Source organism: Accipiter gentilis, chromosome 29, assembly GCF_929443795.1.
Source record: "Accipiter gentilis chromosome 29, bAccGen1.1, whole genome shotgun sequence".
Taxonomy (NCBI): domain Eukaryota; kingdom Metazoa; phylum Chordata; class Aves; order Accipitriformes; family Accipitridae; genus Astur; species Astur gentilis.
In genome coordinates, this window is record NC_064908.1 from 17,162,276 (window position 1) to 17,187,652 (window position 25,377).

Genomic DNA, 25,377 nt, shown 5'->3' on the forward strand with positions numbered 1-25,377 from the left:
TTTATGCACGCGTTTAAATCAATCCCATTTCCTGCGTTTTATCCCTTCTCCCCAAGGCTTTCAGGCTTTGCTGTGTTAGACGTTTGCTATAATCACATTGTTTTGAGGCAAGCGAGGCACCGTGGGTGGTTTAAGTGATTTGAATAAATGAGCTGCATTACTTAGGCGCTCCTCCCAGGTGCTAATTGCCCCTCCTGAGCTCTAGATGCCCGTACTTGGACAAGATCGTGCTGTCTCCCAGTGAAATATTAACGGGCATACTCGCTGATGACGACGCTCTGCGGAGATGAGGTCCAAGCCCCTGTCCGGCGGAGCCGGTGCCCGTGGTCTGCCCGGTGGGCTGGGGTGCCCAGGGTGGGGGATTTCAGGTGCTGCTAGCAGGCTGTCGCTGGATGGGCTACATAAGCAGATTATTTTGTCATTTTAATTTTTTAATCCCATGCATTCGGTCGTGTTCTCTTATTAGTAAGCATTAGCTCTCTAAGTCCCATTAACTCCACTGAGACCTGGGGCTTTGCTTGTGGGGACAGCGATGGAAGAGCCAACAAAGGTCTGGGGGCCCGATCCTGCAGCCAGGGATGTCCGTGATGCCCCGTGTGGCTGTGGGTCTGATCCTGGCCCCGCAGGATCGGAGCTGTCACAGCTCAGTGCTTTCCACCGCTGCATTCCCGGCCCCCTTCCCAAGCCCCGAGCAGCTCCGAGTGGGCTCCCTCCAGAGCCGTTGCAAACTTGGGGCTGGCCCCGTCTGGCCTTTTGCTGCTTTATTAAGGCAACTGTTTTCTTGTGCATAAATGCATATGTTACATTCAACCCCACCTCTCCCTCCACCAGGTTTTGCCTGGAACCCCGTGGCCATCCCCTGGGCGGTACTTTGCTAGAGCATCTCAAGCCTTGGATTTACAATTAATTGACTGCTTCTCTTTAATAAAATTATTCCTGCCCTCTTTAAATAGCACAATATGTCACAGAAAGCCGGTGGGTCCATTCGTGAAGATGAGGCAGCTCAGAGAGGAAAAAGAGGAGGAAAAAAAAAAAAAAAAAGTAAAACCACACATCTCCCCAAACCCCTTCTGCGTAATCCAACTGAATTAGAGGATTTCGAAGTGGATTTAAAACTAAATCTTGATTAGGGAGAATTTCTCTCCAAGAGCTGCTGCACGGTAGTATTAATGGGAAGTGATCGTGGACAGAGGAAATAGGACAGAAATAACCGAGGGTAGCACATACGCACTCACGTCTGTGCATGAACTGAAAGAATCAGAGAATTTCTCAAGAGGCAAAGGGAGAAATTAAGCATCGACATAACAAGACTGGGCTCCACGGGGCTGGCCAGGCGAAGTGGGGAGCGGCCAGATCCCTGCTGCACCCTTTATTCTGGTGGAGGGTTTTGCAGGTGAAACGCAAGCGGTGCGCACGACGGGGGGAAAAAGCCGGGAGGAGAGACGGTCTCTGCCCGCTCCCCCAGACACCGGTGTTCGTCCTCCGAGTCCCGGGTGGGCAGTGGGAGCCGACCCCCATGCTCTCAGGACACATGCCTGGAGGTGCCCATGGGATCCTCTCTCTGATAACCGTGGTGTTCGTCCTCCCAGAGGGTAAGTGCCGCTGTCCTCGCGCTGCGGAGGGTGCCCGTGCTTTGGGGTTACGGTCGTTCGCATCTTCCCCAAACCCTGCTTGTTTAGGCGTGATTTAGTGTCGGGATGAATTCGGGGGCATTTCTGCCCCAAGCGATGTAGCTGCGTGGTGCCGTGTGTCGGTGGTTTTTGGAAGGAGCTAATGTCATCGCGTTTTCTGCAAAACGAGGGCATGTGGGCCAGGAGCCGGGGTCCCCTGGGCTCCCCTTCCCCGGTGCCACTGGGGCAGGGGCTCCCCTTGCCGTGCCGGGCTGTGCCAAGGGTGATCCCCCACCTCCCCAAAACCCCGTGGGAGCAGACAAGGCCAGACTCGGGAATGGCTGCGGGTCGGCATTCAGAGGCAGGGAAAGGTGACGGCAGCAGTTAAATGCAACCTGATTTTTGTTGTTGTGATTAATCACGCAGAGCTCAGGTACTGCGTCTGCCTTAAACTCTGTGGATGATGTAAATGAATATTTTTTGAAGGCTTCTTTTTTTTTTTTTTTAAAGAAACCTGAGAAATGGCTTAATTCCCATTCTGGTTGAGGGCAAGCAATTCTCAGACACAGTTGCTGACCCTGCAGGGAAGGACTGAGCTGCCGCCAGTACAAGCGTGCAAAGCTCTGGCCTCACACACCAATGCCACTGTCCCGGGGTCACGGGCATGTTGCCTTGCAGTTGCTCCGAATGAGGATTTCCCTTCTGTTTCTGAGTTGTTTTGCCTCCCTGACAGACCCTGCGATAAAAGCAGGACCGCGTTCAGGGAGAAAACCAAACCACGCCGATGAAGCCATCTCTCCGGTGTAAATGCCTCCAACACAGGCGCCGCTGAAACTGGAGGAATTTGGTGAAACAGGCAAAAGCTTTTTGCGAGAGCAGCTGAGCTCTGGCTCGGTGATGTCTGTGGTTGGGAGGTTTCACCTAGTCTTTACAAGCCCCGTTTCAAAGCTCCCTTGTTCCCACTATTTGATCCCGGTGCAAATCTCCGGCTAATCTCTGATTTCGCACTGACCTCTAGCGGGAGATGCTTTTATATTTTTTTGGGCCCACTGGGTAAACAAGTGGCAGACAGCTTCGGGCTCTGACTCAGTGCTTAATGCGACTCGGCAAGGCAGAGAGCGCTGCAAAGCCGTCGTTAGAGAGCAGCTAGGAAGGAGTTGAAGTATTTCCCCCCCGCTGGAAAAATCCAATTTTGTTTCATATGGTTCTTGTTTAGTGTCCGGACTCCAGTGTTATGGCTGCAACATCATCGTTGGCACCAAAAACGTGGACATGGGGTGCTCTAACCCAGAAGTGATCACCTGCTCCCACTCCCACCAGGGCTTCAAACACCGATTCTGCATTAAGACAGAGAGCGGTGAGTCTGCCCGGGGGGGACGACACCAGGGTGGCTGCTTGATGGAGCCAGTGATGCTCGCACCCTCCCAAAGCAAACCTTGCAGCCTTCAAACGGGACTTGGCCCTGGTGTAAGGCTGGCAGAACATCACCCTCCTCCCCGGCCGTCACCCCTGACGTCCCGCGCTGTTTTTTGCTTTGCAGTGGTCCTGGGCATCCTGCTGACCAGCGGCTGTGCCACCTCCCGTCACTGCCAGCAGCAGGAGCTGCCGGGGGTCCGAATCCACTGCTGCGACACAGACCTCTGCAACGGTTCCCCCAGAGCCCCCCGGCCGCCCCTCGGCCTCGCTGGTGGCTGCATCCTCCTGCCCTCCCTCCTTGCTGCCCTGCTCCTCTCCTGAACCCCCCCAAGGGCTGGGGGGGGGGGGAGGCGTGGGACCCTTGGGGAGGGGGGGGCTGGAAGCAGGGATACCCCTATACCTGCTCTTAAAGATGGAGCAGGACACCCTTCTCTCCCCTCTCGTCAATAAAAGGTGCCGAATGCTTCGCCCTGGAAAACTTTCCGTGATTCCCCTGCATCCCAGGGAAGGATGGGGGACACACACATATTTCTCCAGACTTGGGGGGGATGCTGGGGATACCCGCACCAACCTGGAGCAAGGGGAGCGCAGGGGCAGGGGGACCCACGACCTCCCGGGTACCCACGCAACCCTCTCATCCCACCCGTGGGACCGGGAGGGTGGCTGAGCCCGGCTCTTCCCACGAGAGGGCATCGTCGGCCCTCGCTCCGCCACCCGGGAACCCCGGCCAGCCCGGGTGGGCTTTGGGGTGCAGGGATAGGAGCACCCCACGCAGGGCAGAACCTCTAGTGGGGGTACCGTGGGATGGGTGGGAGATGGGGTGGGGAACAGGGTACCCTCGTGAAATGAAGGGGTTTGGGGGTTTGGTGTGGTTTTTTTTGTGTTTGTTTTTTTTTTTTTTTTTTTTTTCAAATGTTATTCCCAACCCAAGAGGCCAAACGGGAGCTTGAATGGAAAAATTTCATCCCATACGGATCGGAGCCGAAGTGGCCTGTTCAAGGTCATCGCGAGGGTGTGTGGTGGAGCTGGGAATTAAATGCATATGTCTCAAGAGCCAGCCTTGTGCTTTTATCACCGGGGAAACAGCATAAACCTCACTGGTGAGAAATGAATGAAATATTTTTATTCTGTTTTTTTTTCTTTAGATAAAAAAATTTAACGCAAAAGACCTTTTCCATGCAAAACATCAGCTTTTGATGACATTTATCAGATGTGTGTCAGGAAACAAGTCAAAACTCTACTAAAAATATTATCATCTGAGGCACCTTCCCAGCAGAAGCACTTAGGGACTGGCACAAAACATGTTCAGATTCCGAAGATTCAAAATAAAAGGAAATCAGAAAACAAACCCTGTAAAAATGACAAGAACAGCAACACTAACCAATTCCCCCTCTTTCCCCTTAAAACGTTCCTTACAATTTTCAGGGGACCAAGAAACATTTCCTTGGCAGCTGGGTTTTTCCCCTGCTACCGGGTATTTCTCTGCCTGGATGAGTGCTGTGCTGAGCTCTTGCAACAAAACCTTCACGCCATCATCCCGCTCTGATATAAATTCCCATTTATTGGCCGAGGCTGGGGATGGGCTCCCAGCGGAGGGGAGAGAGCTGGTAGCCGGGTGTCCCGGTGTGGCACAGGCCACCTTGCCATGCAGCAGCATCTCGGGAAGAAGTGAGGGCTGAGGAGCTGCCGTGGTCCCCTCCATTCCGGTCCCCTCCATCCCGGTCCCCTCCATCCCAGTCTCCTCCATCCCGGTCCCCTCCATCCCAGTCCCCTCCATCCTGGTCCCCTCCATCCCGGTCCCCTCCATCCCGGTCTCCTCCATCCCGGTCCCCTCCATCCCGGTCTCCTCCATCCCGGTCCCCTCCATCCCAGTCCCCTCCATCCCGGTCCCCTCCATCCCAGTCCCCTCTATCCCAGTCCCCTCCATCCCAGTCCCCTTCCATCCCAGTCCCCTCCATCCCAGTCTCCTCCATCCCGGTCCCCTCCATCCCGGTCCCCTCCATCCCAGTCCCCTCCATCCCGGTCTCCTCCATCCCGGTCCCCTCCATCCCAGTCCCCTCCATCCCGGTCCCCTCCATCCCGGTCCCCTCCATCCCAGTCCCCTCTATCCCAGTCCCCTCCATCCCAGTCCCCTTCCATCCCGGTCCCCTCCATCCCAGTCTCCTCCATCCCGGTCCCCTCCATCCCGGTCCCCTCCATCCCGGTCTCCTCCATCCCGGTCCCCTCCATCCTGGTCCCCTCCATCCCGGTCCCCTCCATCCCGGTCTCCTCCATCCCGGTCCCCTCCATCCCAGTCTCCTCCATCCCAGTCCCCTCCACCCCGGTCCCCTCCATCCCAGTCCCTTCCATCCCGGTCCCCTCCATCCCGGTCCCCTCCATCCCGGTCCCCTCCATCCCAGATCCCTCCACCCCGGTCCCCTCCATCCCAGTCCCTTCCATCCCGGTCCCCTCCATCCCGGTCCCCTCCATCCCGGTCCCCCAGCCGCCTGCGTGCCTCCAGCTGGTGATGCTGCTGGCCCCGCTCTGCCCCCCTTGCCCGGCTTGAGCCATCCATCTTGTGCTGTGTAAGAGGCCTGTTGCAATTAAGTAGGCTGAAGTGCTCCTGAACTCTTTAACCTTTGCCCTGGGATTGCTCCTTTTGCCCCGGGGCTGTGGATCAGCTCCATTGCACTCTCCAAACAGCGCCTGCTACTTAGCTGACATTTCTTTCTCCTGCTGGATCCTATTAGCACCCTGAGGTTGAAAATGCTACTTTGGAGTGTTGTAAGGAATGTGATTTATACTGGAAAGTAGCGGCAATCTATCTTTCCCTATACACACACTACACGTGAGGCTGGAGAGCTAAATCCACATCGCCTGAACAAACAGCAACTGGGATAATTGTTGAGGAGGCTTCAGGCACCTAGCGGGGAGAGAGGACTCGGTGGGACGGCACAAGCGGGGCAGGCTCCGGGGCCGGGGAATGCCGGGCTCGGGGCAGGCAGCCGACAGCGGGGCTGAGCAGGAAACCTGCTTCCCACTGGGATCCCATCCCCAAACCAGTGCAAACTGGTGTTGGACGCTGCTGGACATTTCCAGGCAATGCCAAAGACCTGGTTGGGAGACGCTTGGGCTGTTCGCAAGGGTTTTGGTCATGGGGTCCGTCGTGTGCCGCTTCACGCTTTTCATTGCCTGTTGGTCTTGTGTCAAGGGAAGACCAGAGCTGAGCAGGATTTGCGCTGGTTTGCCTGCGTGTGAGTACATATCGTAGATAACGCAATATGCATGGGAGGCAGATGAAAATAAGAATTGAATGGTGCCTGAAGGAGGGCTGATTAGCCTTTATCAGATATGACACACTAACCACCGAGGCTCCTTGCTGGAATACCGGGTTAAAATCTCCGCAGTGTCAAATTTCATCCTCCTAAGCAAAGAGACACTTTCCATAGTGTTTGTGTGAATCTTCTGGATAAGCCCTGGAGACTGAAACCATCTCAGCTTCATGTGGGCATTAAAAGTCCCACCCACATGTTTAAAAAAAGCCCCAAACCCAGAAACGCAAAAGCTGACATTTACTCTAAAATGTCTTCTTCCTGCATTGCTGCATGGCATCCCGTGTGAGCGGCGCTGCCTCCCTCCTCGCCAGAGCTGGCTGCATTTTAGCAGGGCTGCGGGCATCCTCGTGGGCATTCACACAAATGGCCCAGCTGAAAGCCAAGAGGATATTTTGCTCACGCGAAAGTGTGCGCACAAACATATGCACGGACACTAACACAGTGTTTTCTGGAGAAAAAACAGCTACAGAAAAAACCCCCAACCCTAAGCAGCCTCTGTGTCAAAAGCCCTTTTATAAAAGCCTCGGTAGCTGAAGAATTGCCATTGTTTCAGTCTCCAGTGAGTGCTAGTCTTAAAATATTTCCAGCTCAGAGCAGGCTTTGACATTCTGCCCAGACCCAGGAGAGGGAACAAACATGAGTTCAGAAGTGTTTCTACAAGGCACAGATCCTTCTTCTTTTTGGAGAACTGTGTTCAGCATCTTGCGTCCTATGCCTAACGTCCCCCCCAAAGTGGGGGAAACACCCCAAAGCACCCCGAAAAGCAGGGAAGTGGGGACTTCTCGCGGGCTCCTGGTAACGCAGGGAGAGCTGGCCCGGCTTTCATGCCGAGGTGCCAGGGTTTACTTTTCATGCTTTTACTCAGCCTTTCCCTTGTGAGCAGCAAAACCATTTTTTTTCCCCCAGAAATACAGCACTCCAGGCTGCTCTTCTTGCTTGAATGCCGGCGGCTGTGCAGACCTAACTCCCCACCCCGCTGGATGCCAGCAGATGGTCCAAAAGTGCAGGCTGCTCAGACCCTGGAAATCAAAGAAAACAGAAAGTACGCAGTGGTATTAACCCCCCTTCTAGCCTTTTTTTGTGCATTCACCAGCGATCCTGGGTGCGACAGAATGCAAATTTGGGAGGAGGAAGCTCTCAAAGCTTCACTCTCCATCGCTGCCTGCGAGAAGGGCATGCGAGGGATGGACCATGGCACACGCACCCACGGCAGCACTTGCTCCGTGTGGTGGTGGGAGCTGGGGTAGGAGGACCTTGGGCCGAGGCTGTCCCTGGGACTTGACTCGCTGCGAAGTTGCAGCAACAGCTCTTTGGCCAGCCTGCATGTTTTCTCACGCTTTCCCTTTCCATAACGTAAAATAAAGAGGACAGGAGCCGAGACATATGTTACTGGCTCAGCTACACTTCTGCAGGCCAAGGTCATCCCCACCTTCTCGCAAACAACTTTTTGGCAGAAAGGTGCAGAAAACTGTCCGAAGTCTGCAGGCAATCGGGAACTATCTGGCTGCCCTGGGGTCCGCAGGGTCTGCGTGCCGTGCCGATGCCCAGGGCTGCCTCGGGAGCACTGCCGAGAAGCTGCCTGCTCCGAGAGCACGAGCTAACGTGTGCTTATCTCGGCTGCGAGCACTCATCACGTTGGATAAAGGGCAGTGTTTACCCAAGAACAATGTGGGGTTAAAATTTAGTAAGTCCTTGTGCAACTCTTTATAGAGAGGCAGTGAGGACAAATAAACATCTCTTAAAATACAGTCAGTACTCAGGCTCGCTGTTTAATTCATTCTCCGGAAATGCATGTTGTTTATAGCCATTCATTGCAGGAGCTCGGAACAGCAGGGGTTTGATCCACTCCAAATTTCAGGCAAAATAATATGATCCTCGTTCTTCGCTTGTTTGTTCTTAGGAGAGAACACAAGGTCAAATCTTCAGCTAGTGCAAAGTTTGCTCTAAACTACTGAATTTTTTATTTGAGAAAGTTTCTTCTGTGCTTGCTCGCTCTCTTTTACCACGCTTTCCCCTCCCTCCCGCTGGCGAGCCCAGGAGGAGCCCAAGTTCCCAGAGGATTTGCGTTTCCTCCTGGGGTGATAAAGGCTTCTGGGGGGAAATCAAAGCTGGGTGGCCAAAACCAGAGGCTCCCAAGGTTGAAGGTTAGGATGTCTCTTTTCTGCTCCCCTCCCATGGAGAGACAAGCAGGGAAGCAACCACGCGTGGAACATCCAGCTCTCTCCTCCCTGGGGCTGCCCAGCCTGCCGTGGGCCCCGAACAGAGAAATCCCCGTTCTCTGGGAGCTGGTTCAGCCCCATCCATTTCACAAAGCAGAGAGGGAGCAGTGCCAGCTTTATTGACAGAAAACCATGAATTGGGTCATGTTGCCCATTCCCCTCCCAGCGCCGAGCTCTCCTTACGCACAGACAAACAGGGAGCTCATTGCTCAGGGGGATGTACAGGGCACAGCGTCTGTACTGGTCCAGGAGCTGCGCGCATGCTGGCTTTGCTCAAATGAGCCCAAAGCCTCAAAGAAATGCTCTTTTTCTCTAGGACGAGAGCCAAGGCCGTCCTCTGCCAAGGGCTGGGCATCGGGCGAGTTGAATGGCGGGAGAAGGGGGGATCCTTGTTCATTTTAATAACCTCATGGCAGTGCCGGAGCCAGCGATGTGCCTGACCTACATACAGCCCAGAGCTCTCTGAACACAATTGATCCATTGGCAAGAGAGCAAACGCAGTGCGAGGGGGGAGGACCTGCCTCGCTGTACCCAAACCGGCATCGCTCCCTGGTCAGCTGGGAGCCGGCGGCGCCGTGGCCGTGTCGCCGGTGTCTAACCGCCGGGATGAAGCCACGTGGCAGCAGCTTGTCCTTCATCCTGGGCACCACGTGCATCCCGCAGCTCCAGCATCCCTGCCCCGTACCCTCCACGCTTGACAGTCCCAGCACAGAGCGACCTGGACCCATGGACTTGTATTTTGAGATGTTCTCCTGCGGCGGACTTTTCCTTTTGCGTATTTGGCTTCTGGTAGGGAAAGGCGTTGGCTTGTGTGTGCCCCTGGGCCACCTCTAAGTAATGCACGCAAGGTTTTGGCTGCTATTAAGTCAAAAGGTGCGCTCTTTGGCTCAGAAGCTAGATTCGCATCTCCTTACGGAGCCTGCTAATGGATCATCAGTGGATTCAAGTGTCCTTCCTTCCCAGTTGTCTGGTGTATCCAGCCTGGCAACACACCCTTAAGCCTTTTCCTTTGACTTTGTTGTTTTAGCATCTTACACCCTTGGGCCACTCTTGCTGACCTCACAGGTTCTGCTGTGAAGGATGGATGGCTATTTCTGTCACAGTTTGCTCTTTTCTGTCCTTCAGCAGAGGTGCTTGGTAGGGTGGCAGGAATATAATGGCAAACAAGGGAAGGAAAGGGAAGGCACTATGGCACCAGGTATTTTTTTTTCCCCCCAGGTCCCCAAATTCTCACAAGTTAAGAGCTAAGGGGAATAAAAATACCGTCTGGTGACACAGTGGGCCTAATCCTGTAGTCTGCCTCTCCCCAGGCACATGGACCCAAATTCACTTGCCTGACTGTTGGTGGCATTAGCCCGTGAGTGTTGATCCAGGGGAGGATGGATGAACACCCAGAGCGAGAGCCCGCGGCGTGGGCAGCAGCGGGGAGGAGGATGGAGAGAGGTGGGTGATGGACAAGAGGATGTGTCCTTGCAGCAGGTAACTCTTCTGGGACAAAAGCCAGGTCTTCTGGGTGTCGGTGCCATGTCCTTCCCCTTGGGTTATGTCTTCTCTATTAGTGCTACCTACATGGAGCAGCAGACTTATCTCTGACAGTAATTACAGAGCTCGTTCAACACAGAAAACCGAACCCTGGTGCAGAATAAGGAAAAATAAGGCAAGTTAAAGGGTGGGCAGAGTCTGGCATTGCCTCTTGCCGGCGGCGTCGCTTTGCTCCCGGGAAAGCGCCGTGCCAAGTTTCAGTTTTACACGGCAGAAATGAATCACAGCAAATTGCTGACGGAGCCTCTGCCGCCGTCAAACACCAACTGCTTGGGTATAAAGGGAAAACGCTGCTGGCCCCTGCTCCTGCCGTCTGAGCACAAGGCTGCTAATTAGTAAATAAGGGATAATCCGATCAATTAAATGCTCAGCCTGGAGGCTGGAGAGGAGGGCACACCTCTGCCGACGGGCGGCCGGGAAGGGATGGCTGTGCGGTTGGTGTGGGGCTCAGGGCAGCTCTGGGTGCGTGGGGGGCTGGCGGGGGTCTCTGCCACGGGATCCTCATCAAAACGCAAGCAAGCGATGCCTCTCTCACTGAACAGTTCTCCCTCTCTGGTGAATGTGTGGTTAATCGGGATGCAGTGAATTTGGCCGGTGGGATGGATGCTCAGCGTGTTCTCTGTCCCCCGAGGTGTGCTGGGCTCTCCTCCGGTGGGCAGGCGTGATGCTGGGGGTGGTTATCGCGAGGCAGAGAGGGTTTTTTATGCTCTGAGTGCGTGGGCAGGTTCCATCCCTCCTCAGGCCATCCCTCCAGGGATGGAGGGGCTGGAGCCCATCCAGACCGTGCCTTGTCCTCACCCCAGGCCACCCCCAAGTCATCCCAGTGTCACCACAGTGGGTAAATAGCGGCCACCCACACCCGTGGGGTCTGGCACCTCGTCGGCGAGAGAGGCAAAGGCAAGCTGCAGGAATCGTTATTTCCAGACTTGCAAATTCAACCTCAGGAGAGCAGAAAAAGGAAATTAAATGCTCACTCGATGATGGCAAGTAGGGCTCTCCTGGGGCTTTGCAGCAGCCGGGGAGGGCTCACCTGTGAGCCCAGACCAGGGGAACCTGGCCGGGGGTCCCGATCCTGCTGCCATCCCCATGCCAGCCCACCCGGCAGCCCTGTGCCCCCACGGCTCAACCTTGTCCTGGCAGTTCCCTCGTACAAGGGTTTTTCTGAGCATCCCTTGCTGCTTCCCCTCAGCCGGCTTCAGCACTGTTAAACTATCCTCCACCAGCACTGATTTCAATTACATATTTTTAAAAAGTCATTAAAGAGAATTCCCCATGAAATTATTTTTATTTCCCGCCTCTCCTCCCTGCCTTCCCACCCATCCGTCTACTTCCAAACTAATGAGATTAATTGAAAACTACAAACATCTTCCAAAGGCCCAAGGCAAACGCAATGTCAAACAAACGTAACTCTTTCCAAGCTGCACAGGATCACGTCGACTCTCCCTCCTGCTCGCCTGCTCAGAGCATCCCTCCCGACAAGGGGCTGCATTTTTGCAGTCTCAGAAGGTGCTCAGGGTTTGAAACCTTTGATTTTTTTTTTTTTCCTCTCCTTTGAGGAAGGAAAAAGAAAGTGCCTGGGGAATGAGACCTGTCAGACGCAATAATGTGAAATCTTACTTTTGGCTGGCAGGCAGAGGGGGGGGGTCTCTGGCGTGCGGTGTTAACGGGGGAAGTTGAAACAGGGAAGTGGGGAGGAATATTAGAAAAGTTATTCTGCTTTCTCTCAGCCCTGCAGGTAGGAAAAGAAAAATAAAATCCCCCAAACCCAATAACCTGCAAACCAAACCCAACAATAGCCCTATTCACCTCCCAGGCTTTTATTCACTCCCAGTGTTTGATTCCTCCCATCCCGGCGCTGGGTTAATCAATAGAACAAATCTCCGGCGTCGCACCTCTCCGGGCCCCCACGGGCTCCTCCAGGATTGATTAAAGCAAACAGCCATTTGCAGGGCTGCACGCCTCGGAACACAGCACACTTTTTCAGGCTGCCTTGCTGCCGCCCGCTCAGGATAAATTAAGGAGAGGGAACAATATAGGAGATTTGTTACTTGGCGGAGCAACCGCTCAGCGTCACCTTCCCTCCGGTGCTGCTTTAAGCATGGTGAAGGAAAACCTCAAATAAAGCCCCAAACCCTGCTGAATTACATGGGATCCTACATTTATACATATATATACACACAGAGCCGCGAGGAAAGTGGCGACAACAGTTTTGCAATTGGAGAAAACAAATTTATTTGCACGGAACACCCCCCCGAAGCCCAGTTTGTGCAAACACACAGGCACTGATGACGGCAGAGATAATTAAAGCTGCAGAAGGGACTCGCTCCTTTGCCGTGATTTAGCCTCGCTGACAGCCCCTATGTGCCACCAGCCCCTCTCCTCGCAGGCGCGTGGGTGGATTTCGGGGGGACCGCAGGGAAGATGCTGTGAGATGCCCGTGGAGGGTCCGGCGAGTCAGCCCCTTGTAAGAGCGCGGGGTGCCTGGGACCAGAGGGTGCGCGGAGAGCGACGAGCATCTCACCGGCCCGGCGCCGGCGTGGGCAGGGGACCAGGGCAGCCGTGGGATGACCTGCCCTGCTGCTGATGCAACAGCCAGGCCAAAAAAAGACCGTGGTAGATCCAGTCCCCGGCACCCTCTGACAAGTTAAAAATCTCCAGTTTATTAAAGATACATTCCTACGCTAATAAAAGACGCGTTGTCTGGTGGCGGAGAGGCTGCAGGATGTTATGGTTGGAATGTTCCTCGGCCCTTGTGTAATTAAAAGCCCCACCAGCTGTGGATCTGCGAGAAGCTATTTTTTCCCCCCCAGACAGACAGACTTGATGTTTTCTGTGATCTCCATGATGTCATCAGCTCCCCTTTGATGTGTGCAACCAAGGAACCGCCGAGGCTCACGACTCCAGGGGGATATTCGTCTGAGTATTGCTCATTAGATGACCCAGTAGGATGGAGGCAAGATTAATTGCAGAAGGGAAGAGACCGATCCCTGCATCCATATTCATTAGCGCATTAGGGCTTGGTGGCCACTGTGATGAGCCAAATGCAAAAATAATAATAGGACGAAGTCACTTCCCTGAAGATTTCAATAATGGGACAAAAGGATGGATTGTTTTCCCCATTTCATGTGGGGAGGATGGAGACGCAGAGCAATTAAAGGCTTGCCTTAACATAATAAAGCAGACTATCCCACAAAGGGTGTGCAGTGGAGCCAGACCCAGAGCAGATCCCTCCTGGTTCCCCCTCCGTGCTTTCACATTCGTGTAACACGATGAAACCACAAATTTGCAGTGGTTTCCTCATGCAAGTCCTCCTCTTGGACCGGCCGGTGGCAAGTAATGTTGCCGGGGTGGCCAGGGGTACTTAGAGCAGCAATGCTGACCGCGGCCGCAGCCGGCGATGATGGAGCAGCGCTTGGGGTTTGTGGGGGGTGAACGAACTAGGGTGGGAGCAAATGGCCTCAGAAACTCAGTCCTGCCTGTGCTGAGCCAGAAGGCTCCACAGCGTACAAACCAACCTCCTAAAATCGCTGGAAAACACTTTGTTCCTATTCTCTTTCCGACACCCTCGCTCCCATCACCATGTTACGTGCTGGAGACAAAAGGCTCTCCCGCGGCACGGCTCAGATGCTCCCCGGGGACTCCCGGCCCCTCTCTAGTGACCAGGATTTTCCAGGGACAGAAAAAGCTGGAGGCAAAATCCTGCTGCCCGTTATAATAACATAAAGGAACATATTTTATGCAAGCCCTCAGATGTGTCATCTTTGGGCTCTGGGGGTCCGCGGAGGACAGCTGGAGCCCATCCTTCTGCCCAGGCTTGGTAGACCATTATGCTGGTGGCTTCTGAGTTGTTATTCTGGGTCAGATGAAAAACAGCCGCATGACAGCAGAGAGGGCACGGCACAGGTTGTAGGAACAGTATGTCCCCTCTGCGCGCACCCCGGCTGCTTGCTGGGGCAAATACCGGTCCCAAGCCTCCGAGTGAACATTTCTGCAGGTATTTACCCTGAAAGCAGCCCTAAACTGGATTAAGATAAGGTGAGCGCTGGGACGATGTAGAAATGCCTGTCAGGCCTACAAACCTGCAGGGCAAATTAAGCAATCATGTTCCCAGGACATACATAAAAATAAGTAAAAAACACTATTAATCCATAGCAACAAAAAGAGATCGCATGGCAACAGCAGCAACTGCTGCAAAACAAAACGGTAACAAGAAGAGGGGAGGAGGGAGAGAAAATAAAGCCTTGCTCTGTCCTTCAGGGGTTTTTAAGGTAAAGTGGGCTCTTGCATCCCAGGTCGGTGGGAGTTAGTACCTGGGCTGGGTGCTGACGCGAGGGGCTGGCTGCGTGGTCCTGCATCGACCTGTGCGCGGCTCTGCTCGGCTGCTGGGGTCCTGGAGGATCCTGGGGTGCCTGGTTTGGCCTCCGGAGCTGGGAAGGGGCTGCAGCAAGGCAGTGGCCGTGGCTCAGGACGGTGGTGACGGCATTTCCCAGGCTTGTCCTTAGGACAGGTCTGGCTGTGGTGGTGTTCTGGGGGTACCTGTGCCTGTGCTCGGGCTGAGAAAGGTCCCAGCTCCTGATGATCGCCGGCGGAGCAGGGCTGGGAGCTGAGGATACCAAACCCGTTGTGTTTTGGTTTTTTTTCCTCATTGCCGGTGAGAAAATTAAAACAAAAAATGGCCAGCATGGCAGGAACAGTCCTCAATAGCAGCTCACAATCACTTCATAAGATGAGCTTCTCATGGCTGTTGGCACTGCAGAGGAAAAAGAGCCTTTTATTCCTTAGCACTGATGTGCCACGGACTTGCTGGATTAAATAACTGAGCCCAGGAGCGGAGCTGCTCCTCGGCGGCAGCCCTGCTGTGCTCCCACCCTCCAGAACGATGCTTTCGCCTCCAATGAGGGCAACCGCCCCCCCCCCCCCCCCCCCAAGAAACAAAAAGGGGATAAACTCAGCATCAAAACAAGGCTTAAACCCTGTTTTGAACCCAGGTAATGCTCTGCTGTGGGTGTGTAGGAAGAGCAAGATTGGAAATAAGCCCTAATGGGTGTTAATTTGAAGTGGCAAGTTTGTGAGTCAGGCGGTGGGGTGCGGGGGGAGGAGTGGGCAGGCGGCAAGATGCAGGGATGAGAAGTGTTGCTGCTTCTGCTGTGTGCTGAAAGGGGTTACGTACACTCTTGGCATGGCGAGCCAGGCCGAAAGCACCGCGGCGGTGTTAGGTGGGCTTGGGATTTGGAAGGAGAAGGGGAGCGGCACGGAGAGTAGAGAGGGGATTGCATAAAGCTGAGTTACAGGCAATTTGGCTTTATCGGAACCCACGTTCAACGGATCGTTGTTAAAAGGAGGAGATTTTCCATGCTGTGAGAGCCAAAGCAAATACAGTAAAACTTAATTAAATGCTTGCCTGCTAAAATAATAATTTTCTTACCATTTGAGGAAGGTAAAGTACAATGAGAGATGGACCTGATAAAGGAACAATGATTCTCCAGTGTGCCTGGCGGGAGTGCAGAGGTAAAGAACACAATAAAGCAGGTTTTTTGGTGGGGAAGGTTCTCCACTTTTTCCCTCATACAGATCCGTGTGTAGGCTGCCGAAGCCCTCGTGTACTGCCTGTCTCCTTCACAAAACATGAACATACAATCCTGGGCTGCTCTACACAGTCAGCTCAAGGAATGGTGCCGTCTGAATTACCGGCAGCGAGTGGAAATACCAATGCTTGTCTAGAGGAAAGACAGGGAAGCGGGGGGAAAATATCTGTGAATAACTGCAATTTTAATTCTGCTCTTGCTTGCCGGTGAGGGGAGACGGGAAGCACCTCATCTGGTGGGCTTGGGGCCACTTCTGTGCTCCGAGAACTTGTTCAGCGGGGCTCTGGAGAGAAAAAAATGTCAGCTGGAAGAAAGCCCTTCCAAATAAGAAGTGAATGGTAATATCATCATCATACAAAGAACCCGGGAGAATCGTTTCAAGAGGCAAAGCTGGAAAAAAAAAGAGAAAAAAAAAAGGTCTTGAACCGTGCACCTGCAGGACCGGCTGCCCGTGAGCGTGCAGAGCATCCCTTGCACGCGCGTGTGCACTCCGGCGGCAGAGCCAGAGCGCTCGCTTCCAGGTCCGCAAAAACTGCAGACTTAGAGGCCAGGCAGAGATTTCTTTTGCAAGCTTCTCTCTTAATGTTATTTCCATTTAGAAAGAGAAAAATTAGGATGGATAGATGGCTTTCACCTTTAAAGGGCTCCTCCCCGGCTCACCCTGCTCTTCCTCTGCTCCTCCGAGACCTGCGGCTTCAGCATCTTTTAGCACCCCAAAAAGAGATGCTTTCTAGCTCTCCCTGGGCTGCAATAGGTGTCAGGGCACCAATATAACTTAGAAAAATGGGGAGAATAAGAAGCAGTTTGGAGTTTTTCTCTTTCTTCAGCAATTGGCTTAATCTCAGCACCACTGGGTCCAGCCAGTGCATTTGACTTCTTGGGTTTGATTCGGGGTTCCTGGGTTCAATACTCTTATATTGAGGTCTCAAACCATAGGGGAAGGGTTAGGCAAAACCCCTGCTTTTCCATTATTTTAATAAATGTGATGATTTTAAAAAAGTTTAGTTTTCTAGCCTCTTCTTTCTCTCTCTCACCACCCTGCCCCCCCGAAACCAAAAGACGGAATTTGGACCCTATGTTATTTGGCATTGGCTCTTTTAGATATGTTGAACATTACTTCATGGCTGAAATTACAGAAATAAACCCGCTAATAAAATACAAACTAATAACTTTTACCCTCTTTGTCTTTCTATGGGAGTCAGGAACGGCTTAGTCTGTACAATAATTATACTGTATGCATGGCAAAAAAAGTTCTTGACTCCTGCCATTCCCAGCCCTTCCCCACCAAAGGAAAAAAAAAAGAAAAGTTGGCAATAAATTTAAAACAGTTTTATTTACCTTGAACTACTCAGCCAAGAATGCACATTATTTAGGGACTGGAATAAAAAGCCATTCACTCTAGTTCAATTGGCCATTTAGTTCAATTTGTGTGTGTTACTGCAGGTAATTACTATGGTAATAATGTACTGTAATCTGCGCTGATTTGGAACTTGTCCTGTTTCTGTATTAATAATAAGTGCCGTATATGTACTAATTACCAGTTTGTTACCATGGTTATTTGCGTAGATGCCATGTTAATGATACCCTGGAAACATAAAGCAATCACATTTTTGAATTAAATCTTTGTGGTCTCTTTAGTGCTAAAAGCCCAATTCACATAAAATAATGATGAAGAAAATGAGATCATCGTCGCTGACTTGCCAGCAAGCTGATTAGCTGCACTGCATAAATATACGATTTTACCATACTGAAAAATTAGAGCCTCCAAAACATTTTCCATGGTTGCTAAGTAACTTCTCGAAGATTACATCACTTACAGGAATACGCGGTGCCAAATCTGTCATGCACACGTATTTATAGAGCACACAGCGCAGGGAATATATGCTCGGCAGAGAGGGCTCCGATGCTGCCATAGGTGTAAGCCGCTGGCTCCCGGCCAGAGGAGAGGGGTACACAAACAGGCACCCTTCCCTTTTCCCGACAAACTCACACACGCACCCCTCATTCCTTGGAAGGAGCCAGGAAGCGATCCAGAGTCATCTATTTTTTTAGGATTATTTAAAGCCAGAAGGGACCTCTGCTATCCCTCCTCTACAATAATTTCACGCTGCAAGTCCTGCGCTGGCTTGTATCTCTTCTCCCCTTTAAACTGAACCGGGATTTGTTGGAAACGTGTACTGGAAGGGACAGGGCTGGCTACCGCTGCCTCCCGGTCCGAGCGAGCGCTGCTGGGTATCACCGCGCGCTGGGTACGCGCTCGCCCGGGGCAGACGTCTCGAGGTTTTGCTGTGGGACGACGAACAGCGTTTGTCCCTGCAAAGCTTCTCCCTGCGGTTTGCCATCCGACTTGTTCTTGCAAACAACCTGCTATTCCCACGCAGCGGCCACCTCGCCGGCCATGCTGGATCTACATTACGATTAAAAATAGTTTATTGGCAACAAAAACATTCCCTTTTCCCTGTTCGCGCAGTAAACAATGGGTCCTTCCTACCCTAAAATTAATGGCAATTCCTTAACCAGATGACACTGGTGCAGGGGCTGGGGAAAGCTGGACCAGTGAAGCTGTGTGTCCCTGCAGACGGCAAGGAATAAGGCAGGGAAGCCTATAGGTCCCAACCGTATAGTAAAGTCTGGTCCCTACTGCTGTGGGTGAAGCCCCACGGATCTGGAGCCCTTGCAGGTCCTTTGGGAGCAGCAAAACCCAGAGGCTGCAGGAGGCAGTGGGGTTTGGGCAGCGCGGCTCAGCCCGAGGATGGAGCTGGGGGTCTCCTCTCGCGTTGGCAGAGCTTCTCAAGGAGATGGGAAAAAGCATCCCGGTGAGTCTGCTCGAGAGAAACCGCTGTCCTGGACCACGTGTACCTGAGAGGACCAAAAACCACTGCAATAGCAGCCAAAAGCCCTGGGAAAAATCAATCACAACATCAATTTGCCATGCGAAATTGCCTGATCCTCGGCATGTCATGGGGGTCTGGCTGAGGCACCCGCTGGAAGGTGCCCCTGGCTTTCACCCGACGCGGAGCTGCTGGACCACGGCCACGGTGGGAGAGGAGTTTCTCTCCATTATCCTCCCTCCGCTTCGGCCCAAGGCCATCGCAGCATTTCCCTCCCCACTCCTGCAAAACCCGTGCCGTGGATGCCATGTCACTTGAAAAGCTACTTAGTGCTCTTTATTATCTGGTCATTATTTCTCCACTGAAGCCTCAGATAAGCAAAGCATAAATCAAACCAGAACAGGAGCCACTTGGAGCAGGTAAAGGATGGAAAAGATTTTAATCAGTGAATCTGGGCAAGAAAAGCTGAAAGAGGGAGAGGGAGGGAGGAAAGGAGGCTGAGAAACAAAGAAAGGGAGAGAAACACCACTTGTTGTTTGTGGGATGAAGACAAATGTTTCCAAAGCCACATTTTCCACATGACTCCCAGTAAAAGCTCTCGGTTTGATTATTAATCACAGGGCAGCCTCCATCCATCACTCCATCCCTCCGTGCCTCCTAAGCTGTTTGATGTGCTACTCTCTGCTCTCCCATCCCGCATCCCCCGCATCGGGCGGCTCTGACAGGGGAAAGCCCAGGAAGTTATTCCAATAAAGAAAATGCAATCAAATAAATGGAGGAGGAAATAAATAAGACTATCAGGAAAGCTTCTGCTGGGCTGCTTGGATCCCTGCCTCTCGAGGCTTCTGGAGAGCTGCTGACACTGGGAGCATCTTCTGAAATGGATGGACTTTGCCTCTTGCCTCATACATCTGTTTAATGACCTCTCCTTGCAGGCACTTGACACGTGATTTATGGGATATAAATTTTACCTCTTCGCTTCGGTGTTGCAATCACTACGTTCTGCAAGGTGAGAGCACCTCACCCCGCCAGGATGCCGTGCTGGCTCCCTCGCCCTCCTGCTCGCCGAACTTTCTTCCTCTGGCCCTTCCTTTAAGAAACAAAAAAAACCCCAACAATAAAAAAAACAACAGACCTTTAAAAATGTGTTTTTTCCTCTTTAAAAGAAAACTGCTGCTGACACAGCCTTTGCAGCATTCAAGGCTGATGGTGCTTTTCAGAAAAAGAAAACAGCAGCATCCCAGCTGACTTCCTGCAAATAATAAAAAAAAACCCCAACATATATATATATAAATAAATAAGTCCCTAATTCTTTTACTGGCATCTGTAGCCTCTAATTCATAAATTCATCAGGACTTTCCCAGGATGTCAGTTTTGGCAAATGAGCCCTGAGTTGCTTCATGCTAATGGAGCGGTGGGCTGCCTGACCTCAGGAAATAGAGAGGCCAAACATGAAAAAACAGAGCCGGGTTCAAGGCTGGGGCTGTGAACCCCAGATTTGAGGGTGAGGTCGGGAAAGGGTCAGGGAAGCATTGTGTGCGCGCGAGGGAGAAACGCTGGTTTCTATTTAAAACCTTTCATGCCGCTGCCAGAGACCTCTCGCCATTGTGTGCGGGAGCAGCCCGGCTATTGAGAAATGCGCCTTGAAGATCCTGACTGCAGGAATGGGAAAAGATTGGAAACAGTCACACTTACGTGTTACAAGCCAAACCCTCCCCTACCTTGGGAAGAAAGGGAGGGCGAGATCTGCCTGGCTCTTTTCAGTGGCTAACGCAGATGGATTTGCTTTGGCATTTAAGGGTGATGGATGTGCCAGGTGCTATTCATTAGAAATGATTTGTTGGGGCCAGCGTAGCTCGCCTGCCCATTAGGACGCATTTACTTCGCAGGTTAGTAATGATGGGTGCGCTTAATAGTTTCTAAGTATCAGAGGGCATTAAAAAGCCCTGGAAGAGAAGACTATCAATATTTACAGCTTCAATTTGTTGGGGGAGGAAACCAGTGCGTGTGCCTGGAAGGGGTGTCCGCCCCGAGTCCCCGCTCGCCGGCGGTGGGTATTGCTACGGGGGAGGCTGGAGTGGAGCGAAGGGGAACGCCTGGGAATCCAGTTGTGGTTTGTCCTTAATGCATCCAAGTGATGTGGCGGCAGCAGCTCGTTCGGCTCCGGTGGGGTGGGAAACCGAGGCCCATCACCAAATTCGGGTGCGCGTCAAAGGCAGAGCCAGCGGCAGAGTCCAGCAGCCCCGGGTCCAGCCCGCCGGGATGGTGGTCCTGTTGGGGTTGTCTCTCCGTGAGCATCATGCACCACGATCAGAGGAGGCGGAAGGTCATTCCGTGAGGGATGATTATGGCTATTACATCCCAATTCCCTTCCCCTGCCCTCCCCCCGGCCCGGGCTTCGCTCGGAGCGAGATCCCGTTAACAGCCCTCTGCCGATGGGCGGCCATTTCCTTAAGTCCCAATTTTTCATTAAAATAGCACATATGGCTATCAAGCATCGCAAGGTCACAGGGCTGCATTGTCTCAGCTTAATATGATGCTATTAAGGCTGGACTATAATGTCCCAGATACAGCAAGTTCAGCAGCATAAGATCAAGCATTGGGCAAGACTGCAATTTCCTCCTGTCCTCCTGCTATGATCTTATCAAAGCCTGACTGATCTCTATATACGAAATCACACCGGAGAACATTAAATATCGTGAAAGGCTCCGCTTCTACCCGCCAACGGGGAGGTTGGGTTCACAGCCTGCGTCCCTTTGTGTCGCTGCATCCCCTCTCCGGCAGGGACCGAGGCAGGATCCCCTGGGGTAGTTCAAGCATCCAGGTTGAGGAATGGGTGTGGGTTCACATTTTATCTTTCCCATTGGTTTTTTTGTTTGGGTTTTTTTTTGAAGACTGACCTCCATTCAAGCCCACATGGTTTTGAGCCTAATTTTTTGCACAGCTCGGCATCGTGCTGTCGGCTCTCGGCTGCCCTTGTGGCCACTGCGCTGGCCTGGGACCCTCAAAGTGGTGGCCATCGCTGCTCTCTGCAACCCTCAGCAACCATTTTATTTCTCCCTCAACTAAATTAGACAAGAATAACTCTTTTCTTCCAGCCTTTATCTTCCTATCTGAGCTACAAGTGCCAGCATGCAGTCCTTTTCTCTTACCACGTACTTGTACAGTTCCTCGCACAGCAGGGCCCTGCTCTCGGTGCTTGATGAAGTGCAGGAAGGCCAGCTAACAATTACGGAGCAGAGGCAGAGGTTGGAAAAGGTAGACTGGAAGCTGTCTGGTGGCTTTATTAAGTCATGCAAAGATATGGCACTTATTGACTCGCTGGCACTGATATAACATGATGTACGTGTGCCCAGATGGGAGGTTTTCATAGTAAGAAGAAAGCACGTAAATAAAGACAAGTTTGCGTGCACACCAGCCCTGCCGAAGAGGAAACGCGTCTCGCAATATCTCCATGAGAAGGGTTTGCAGAGCAAACAAACCTGTTATTTCGTCTCGGTAGCACGGAGGCATGCCAAGCACCCCACCGAGGTGTGCGGCGAGCCTCTGCGGAGGGGAGGACCGGGATGGAAGGAACACGGTGGCTGCTCCCAGTAGATGTGCCGCCGTGCCGGGTCGGCGCGGGGGGATGAGTGGGAGGCAGTGGGAAGGGGCTTGCTTACAAAACAGACCAACCGACTCGCCGAAAAGGAAAACAGATGGAAAAGCCAAGCTCCTCTGCCATTATTTCCCATTTGAGTCAGAATAGCTTAAAAGATAATTAGTTAATTGAGCAATGGAAGCCATCTCCCTATAGCTATGTGTCAGCTCCTATTAGCTGCTCTGTAACGTTAACTGAGAATACACAGATACTCTCTGGAGATATCGATCATTTATTTACCAGGCCCTGTGCTTCCCCTTCCCCTGTGGTGGGCAGGGATCGCTGCGGTGGGCAGCCGCTCCATCACGCCACGCCGGGCTCCGCAGACAGCCGTCGGCTGCGATTGTTTTCTAGTGAAAATAGATGTTCGGTATCGATCTCTTTCCTCCAGTGGAGTCCGGGGGCCTTCTCCTTAGTTACTCTAATAAAACACAACTAATTAAATTTGTGCCTTGCTTTTTCAATATTGCATTATCCTAATTACTAATTAAGGGGACCACATGTAAGGGGTAGGCATTATTCCCTGCAAAAGATCCCCTAATGGCCTAAATGGCATCTCATGGAAGAAGGAAATCTTTCAGCAAAGGCCAAGACTGAAGCTTGGGAAGGGATCCCTGGGGGCAATTTAACAAGAGGCTCTTTAACTCTTCACCCGCTGCCCTGGTATTTGCTGAATCATGGACTCTCTGGGAAAGCGCCCGTGCAAAGCTGCCCTGCGCGCAGCCAGCAGCTGACAGGCAGGGAAGCGGCGCGCTTCTGCGCGAGGAGAAATCGGGGAGGAATTAAAAGGAATGGGGACATCTGTGCATGCCACCATCTGCCTGGGAAAGCACGTCAGGGGGAAAGTGGAGGAACCGACTCTTCAAGACGAGTGGCTCGCCCACTCGTGTCCTCCCACGCCGAGCCCGGCCGTGCAGCCCGACGTGGACATACCGTCCAGCCCGTACGGGGACATACCAGAGCTGCGGCTTGTCGGGGAGGAACGAGCCCTTTCAAGCCCGTACACGATGTCCTGCTCTTGTCAGGTCCGTGCCAAAACAGTTTCCTTACGTTCCGAGTGGCAATTAAATACACAAAATTATAGAGAAGCCTCTCTGGGGGACCGCGGGCAACAGGGGGAAAGCTCGCCTCTCTGCGCTCCAGGAGCACCCCGTCATTACCAGTGAGTGCAGGTAATGAAGCACTGGGCAATGTGCTGGGCAAGGGACGCCAAATAAGAAAACGAAACAGACCTCCAGGCTCTCAGCAGCCCTGCTCTGGTACTCGGACCGAGTTAAGCTGGCTTCTACGCAAGGACCTTTGAATAAATCCCAAACTTCCTTTAATATGCCCCAGGGAGCAAAGATCGGCTGCGCAGGAGCCTGTGCTGGGCTGCGCTGGCCCTCTCCCCGCTGGAGCACCCTTCGCTGGAGTTCACTAACATTTTCATTTCATTTTCCGTGTGAATCGTTGCTCACGCTCTGGCTGTTCTGGCTTTATAAGTCACCGGTTCATTTCTCATACGGCTCTTTTAGAAACATATTTTTCCCCTTAAATATGTGGCCTGCAAGTGTGAACTGAGATTTATGCTGGAAAGAATTGGGAACGAATAGCAAATAGGTACTTGCTGGAGGAAAAAAAATGATACTTTGGGCATTACAAAGAATCCTCCAATGCTGGGATTCATGAAGAGCATGTTCTGCCAAAGATGTAGACGTTTACCAGGGCCAGCTTTACCACCCAGTGCAGCAATGATACTTAACCTTTGGGATGAGCCTTTCAGCCGTAGGTCTCTACTCGGGAGAAGAGGAGTCACCAGCATTTGACATCTGGGGAAACTGAGGCACTGTCGCACCTTGGACCGAGGCGGGGACTGTTAGAGGTCAAACGCCTCCCAGAGCCTCCCCATTTCCCTTTTCATGTCAATTTGCGTGTTGCTTTATATTGCTCTGTTACAGACAAAATTTGGCCAAGGAACGATATAATTAATTGAAATTTAAAAAGACTCCAGACAATATTGATGTCTATGATTTAGCATCCTCTTGGTATCTATTCTGCTCACAGGTTAAATTGATCATGGGTCCATTTTGGCTTATTTTATCTCTCCCTTCCTTGAAGTGATTGAAATCTTAATAAACAAGGATAATATCGTCGCCAAAGTTTTAAGCAATAAACATATAAACAGAATGAAGAGAAGCAGAATGCTCACGTCTCTCAACAGTGAAAATTGTTCCGTTTTATTTTGCTGTAGCAGATGTTAAGTTTCCAATAATAAAATAAAATAAAAAATCTAAGGGAGACATTTAGCAAAGTATAGCTTTGCACTCCAGAGTTATCACTCCAATTTCAACTGGGACCATAAAGTTTTATGAGCTATTAAATTGTCCTAAACCTCCTTTAACACACTAGCTCTAATGTTGGCGATTAACCATTTAGAAAAAGGAGGTTACCTTAGCAGAGATCGGGCCATTTTCCTGCACTCTTATGCAGTCAATAACACTTTTCCATGGTAGAGCCATTTGCGGGAGTCTGTGGCTGGTAATTAGCCTGCATGCCCCGCAGGTAATGTAGCTGCAGTAGATGCAATCCCTCCCACAGAGCGAGGAGCATCAGCAGCACCAGGACGGATGCTCAGGAGAGCAGAGCTCTGGGCTGGGACTCTGGAGAGCAGAGGTAAAATCTCAGCTCCTTGTCTGGCTGCAGTTTTGGTTCCCCCATCCCCTCTCTCATTCAATAGGGGTTCTCACGATTTCCTCTTTCCCCATTTCCTTTTCATTTGGGTGACAAATCCAGCTGAACACGGCCTTAGACCATGTTTTATTCCCTTGCAGAAGAGACCCTCGATCTTAGCTTGAATCCCCTGGATGCTAGAGTGAAACTGGTCTGTACACAACCCAGGAAAAGGTTAACAGCAATTTCAATTTGCACTTGCAGAGCTCTTTCCAGAGGAGAAACTTCAAAACGCTCCAGCCACATCCAGAGAGTATCACAACACCCTCCAGAAGCCCAGTATTATTTTATTGATTTTTAAACAGGCGCAAACCCAGGAGCAGAGATGGCCTGGATCCACGAAACAATCTTCAGCCTGTTAAAGGGGACTTGTGGGACTTTGCCACTTGTAATCTGCCAAATGGCCACCCTTCACCTCCCTGCTGAACTGGTACGTAACCCTCTGGGCACCAAACTTCTGAATGTGTCATCGTTTTGACCGTGAGGTAGCCCAGCTGCCTGATGGTCTGGG

General features: G+C 52.1%; 2 protein-coding genes across 2 annotated transcripts in view; one reads left to right on the top strand and one right to left on the bottom strand.

The window, feature by feature from the left end:
* Positions 1 to 25,377, bottom strand: part of VAV2 (vav guanine nucleotide exchange factor 2) — a 462,631-nt gene that overhangs the window by 231,072 nt on the left and 206,182 nt on the right. The gene's annotated exons all lie outside the window — the stretch shown is intronic.
* LOC126052426 (ly6/PLAUR domain-containing protein 1-like) lies at positions 1,184 to 3,537 on the top strand. Its single transcript, XM_049833057.1, has 3 exons — positions 1,184 to 1,592; positions 2,827 to 2,967; positions 3,151 to 3,537. The coding sequence occupies exons 1-3, from the start codon at positions 1,517 to 1,519 to the stop codon at positions 3,345 to 3,347; spliced, it is 414 nt and encodes a 137-aa protein (XP_049689014.1). The 5' UTR covers positions 1,184 to 1,516; the 3' UTR covers positions 3,348 to 3,537.

What these genes read in the sequence shown, in the direction of transcription:
- LOC126052426 (XM_049833057.1), top strand. Translation starts at nt 1,517, where the DNA reads ATGCTCTCAGGACACATGCCTGGAGGTGCCCATGGGATCCTCTCTCTG. An exon ending in GGTGTTCGTCCTCCCAGAGG is followed by an intron (nt 1,593 to 2,826) that starts GTAAGTGCCGCT and finishes GTTCTTGTTTAG; the next exon opens with TGTCCGGACTCCAGTGTTAT. An exon ending in CTGCATTAAGACAGAGAGCG is followed by an intron (nt 2,968 to 3,150) that starts GTGAGTCTGCCC and finishes TTTGCTTTGCAG; the next exon opens with TGGTCCTGGGCATCCTGCTG.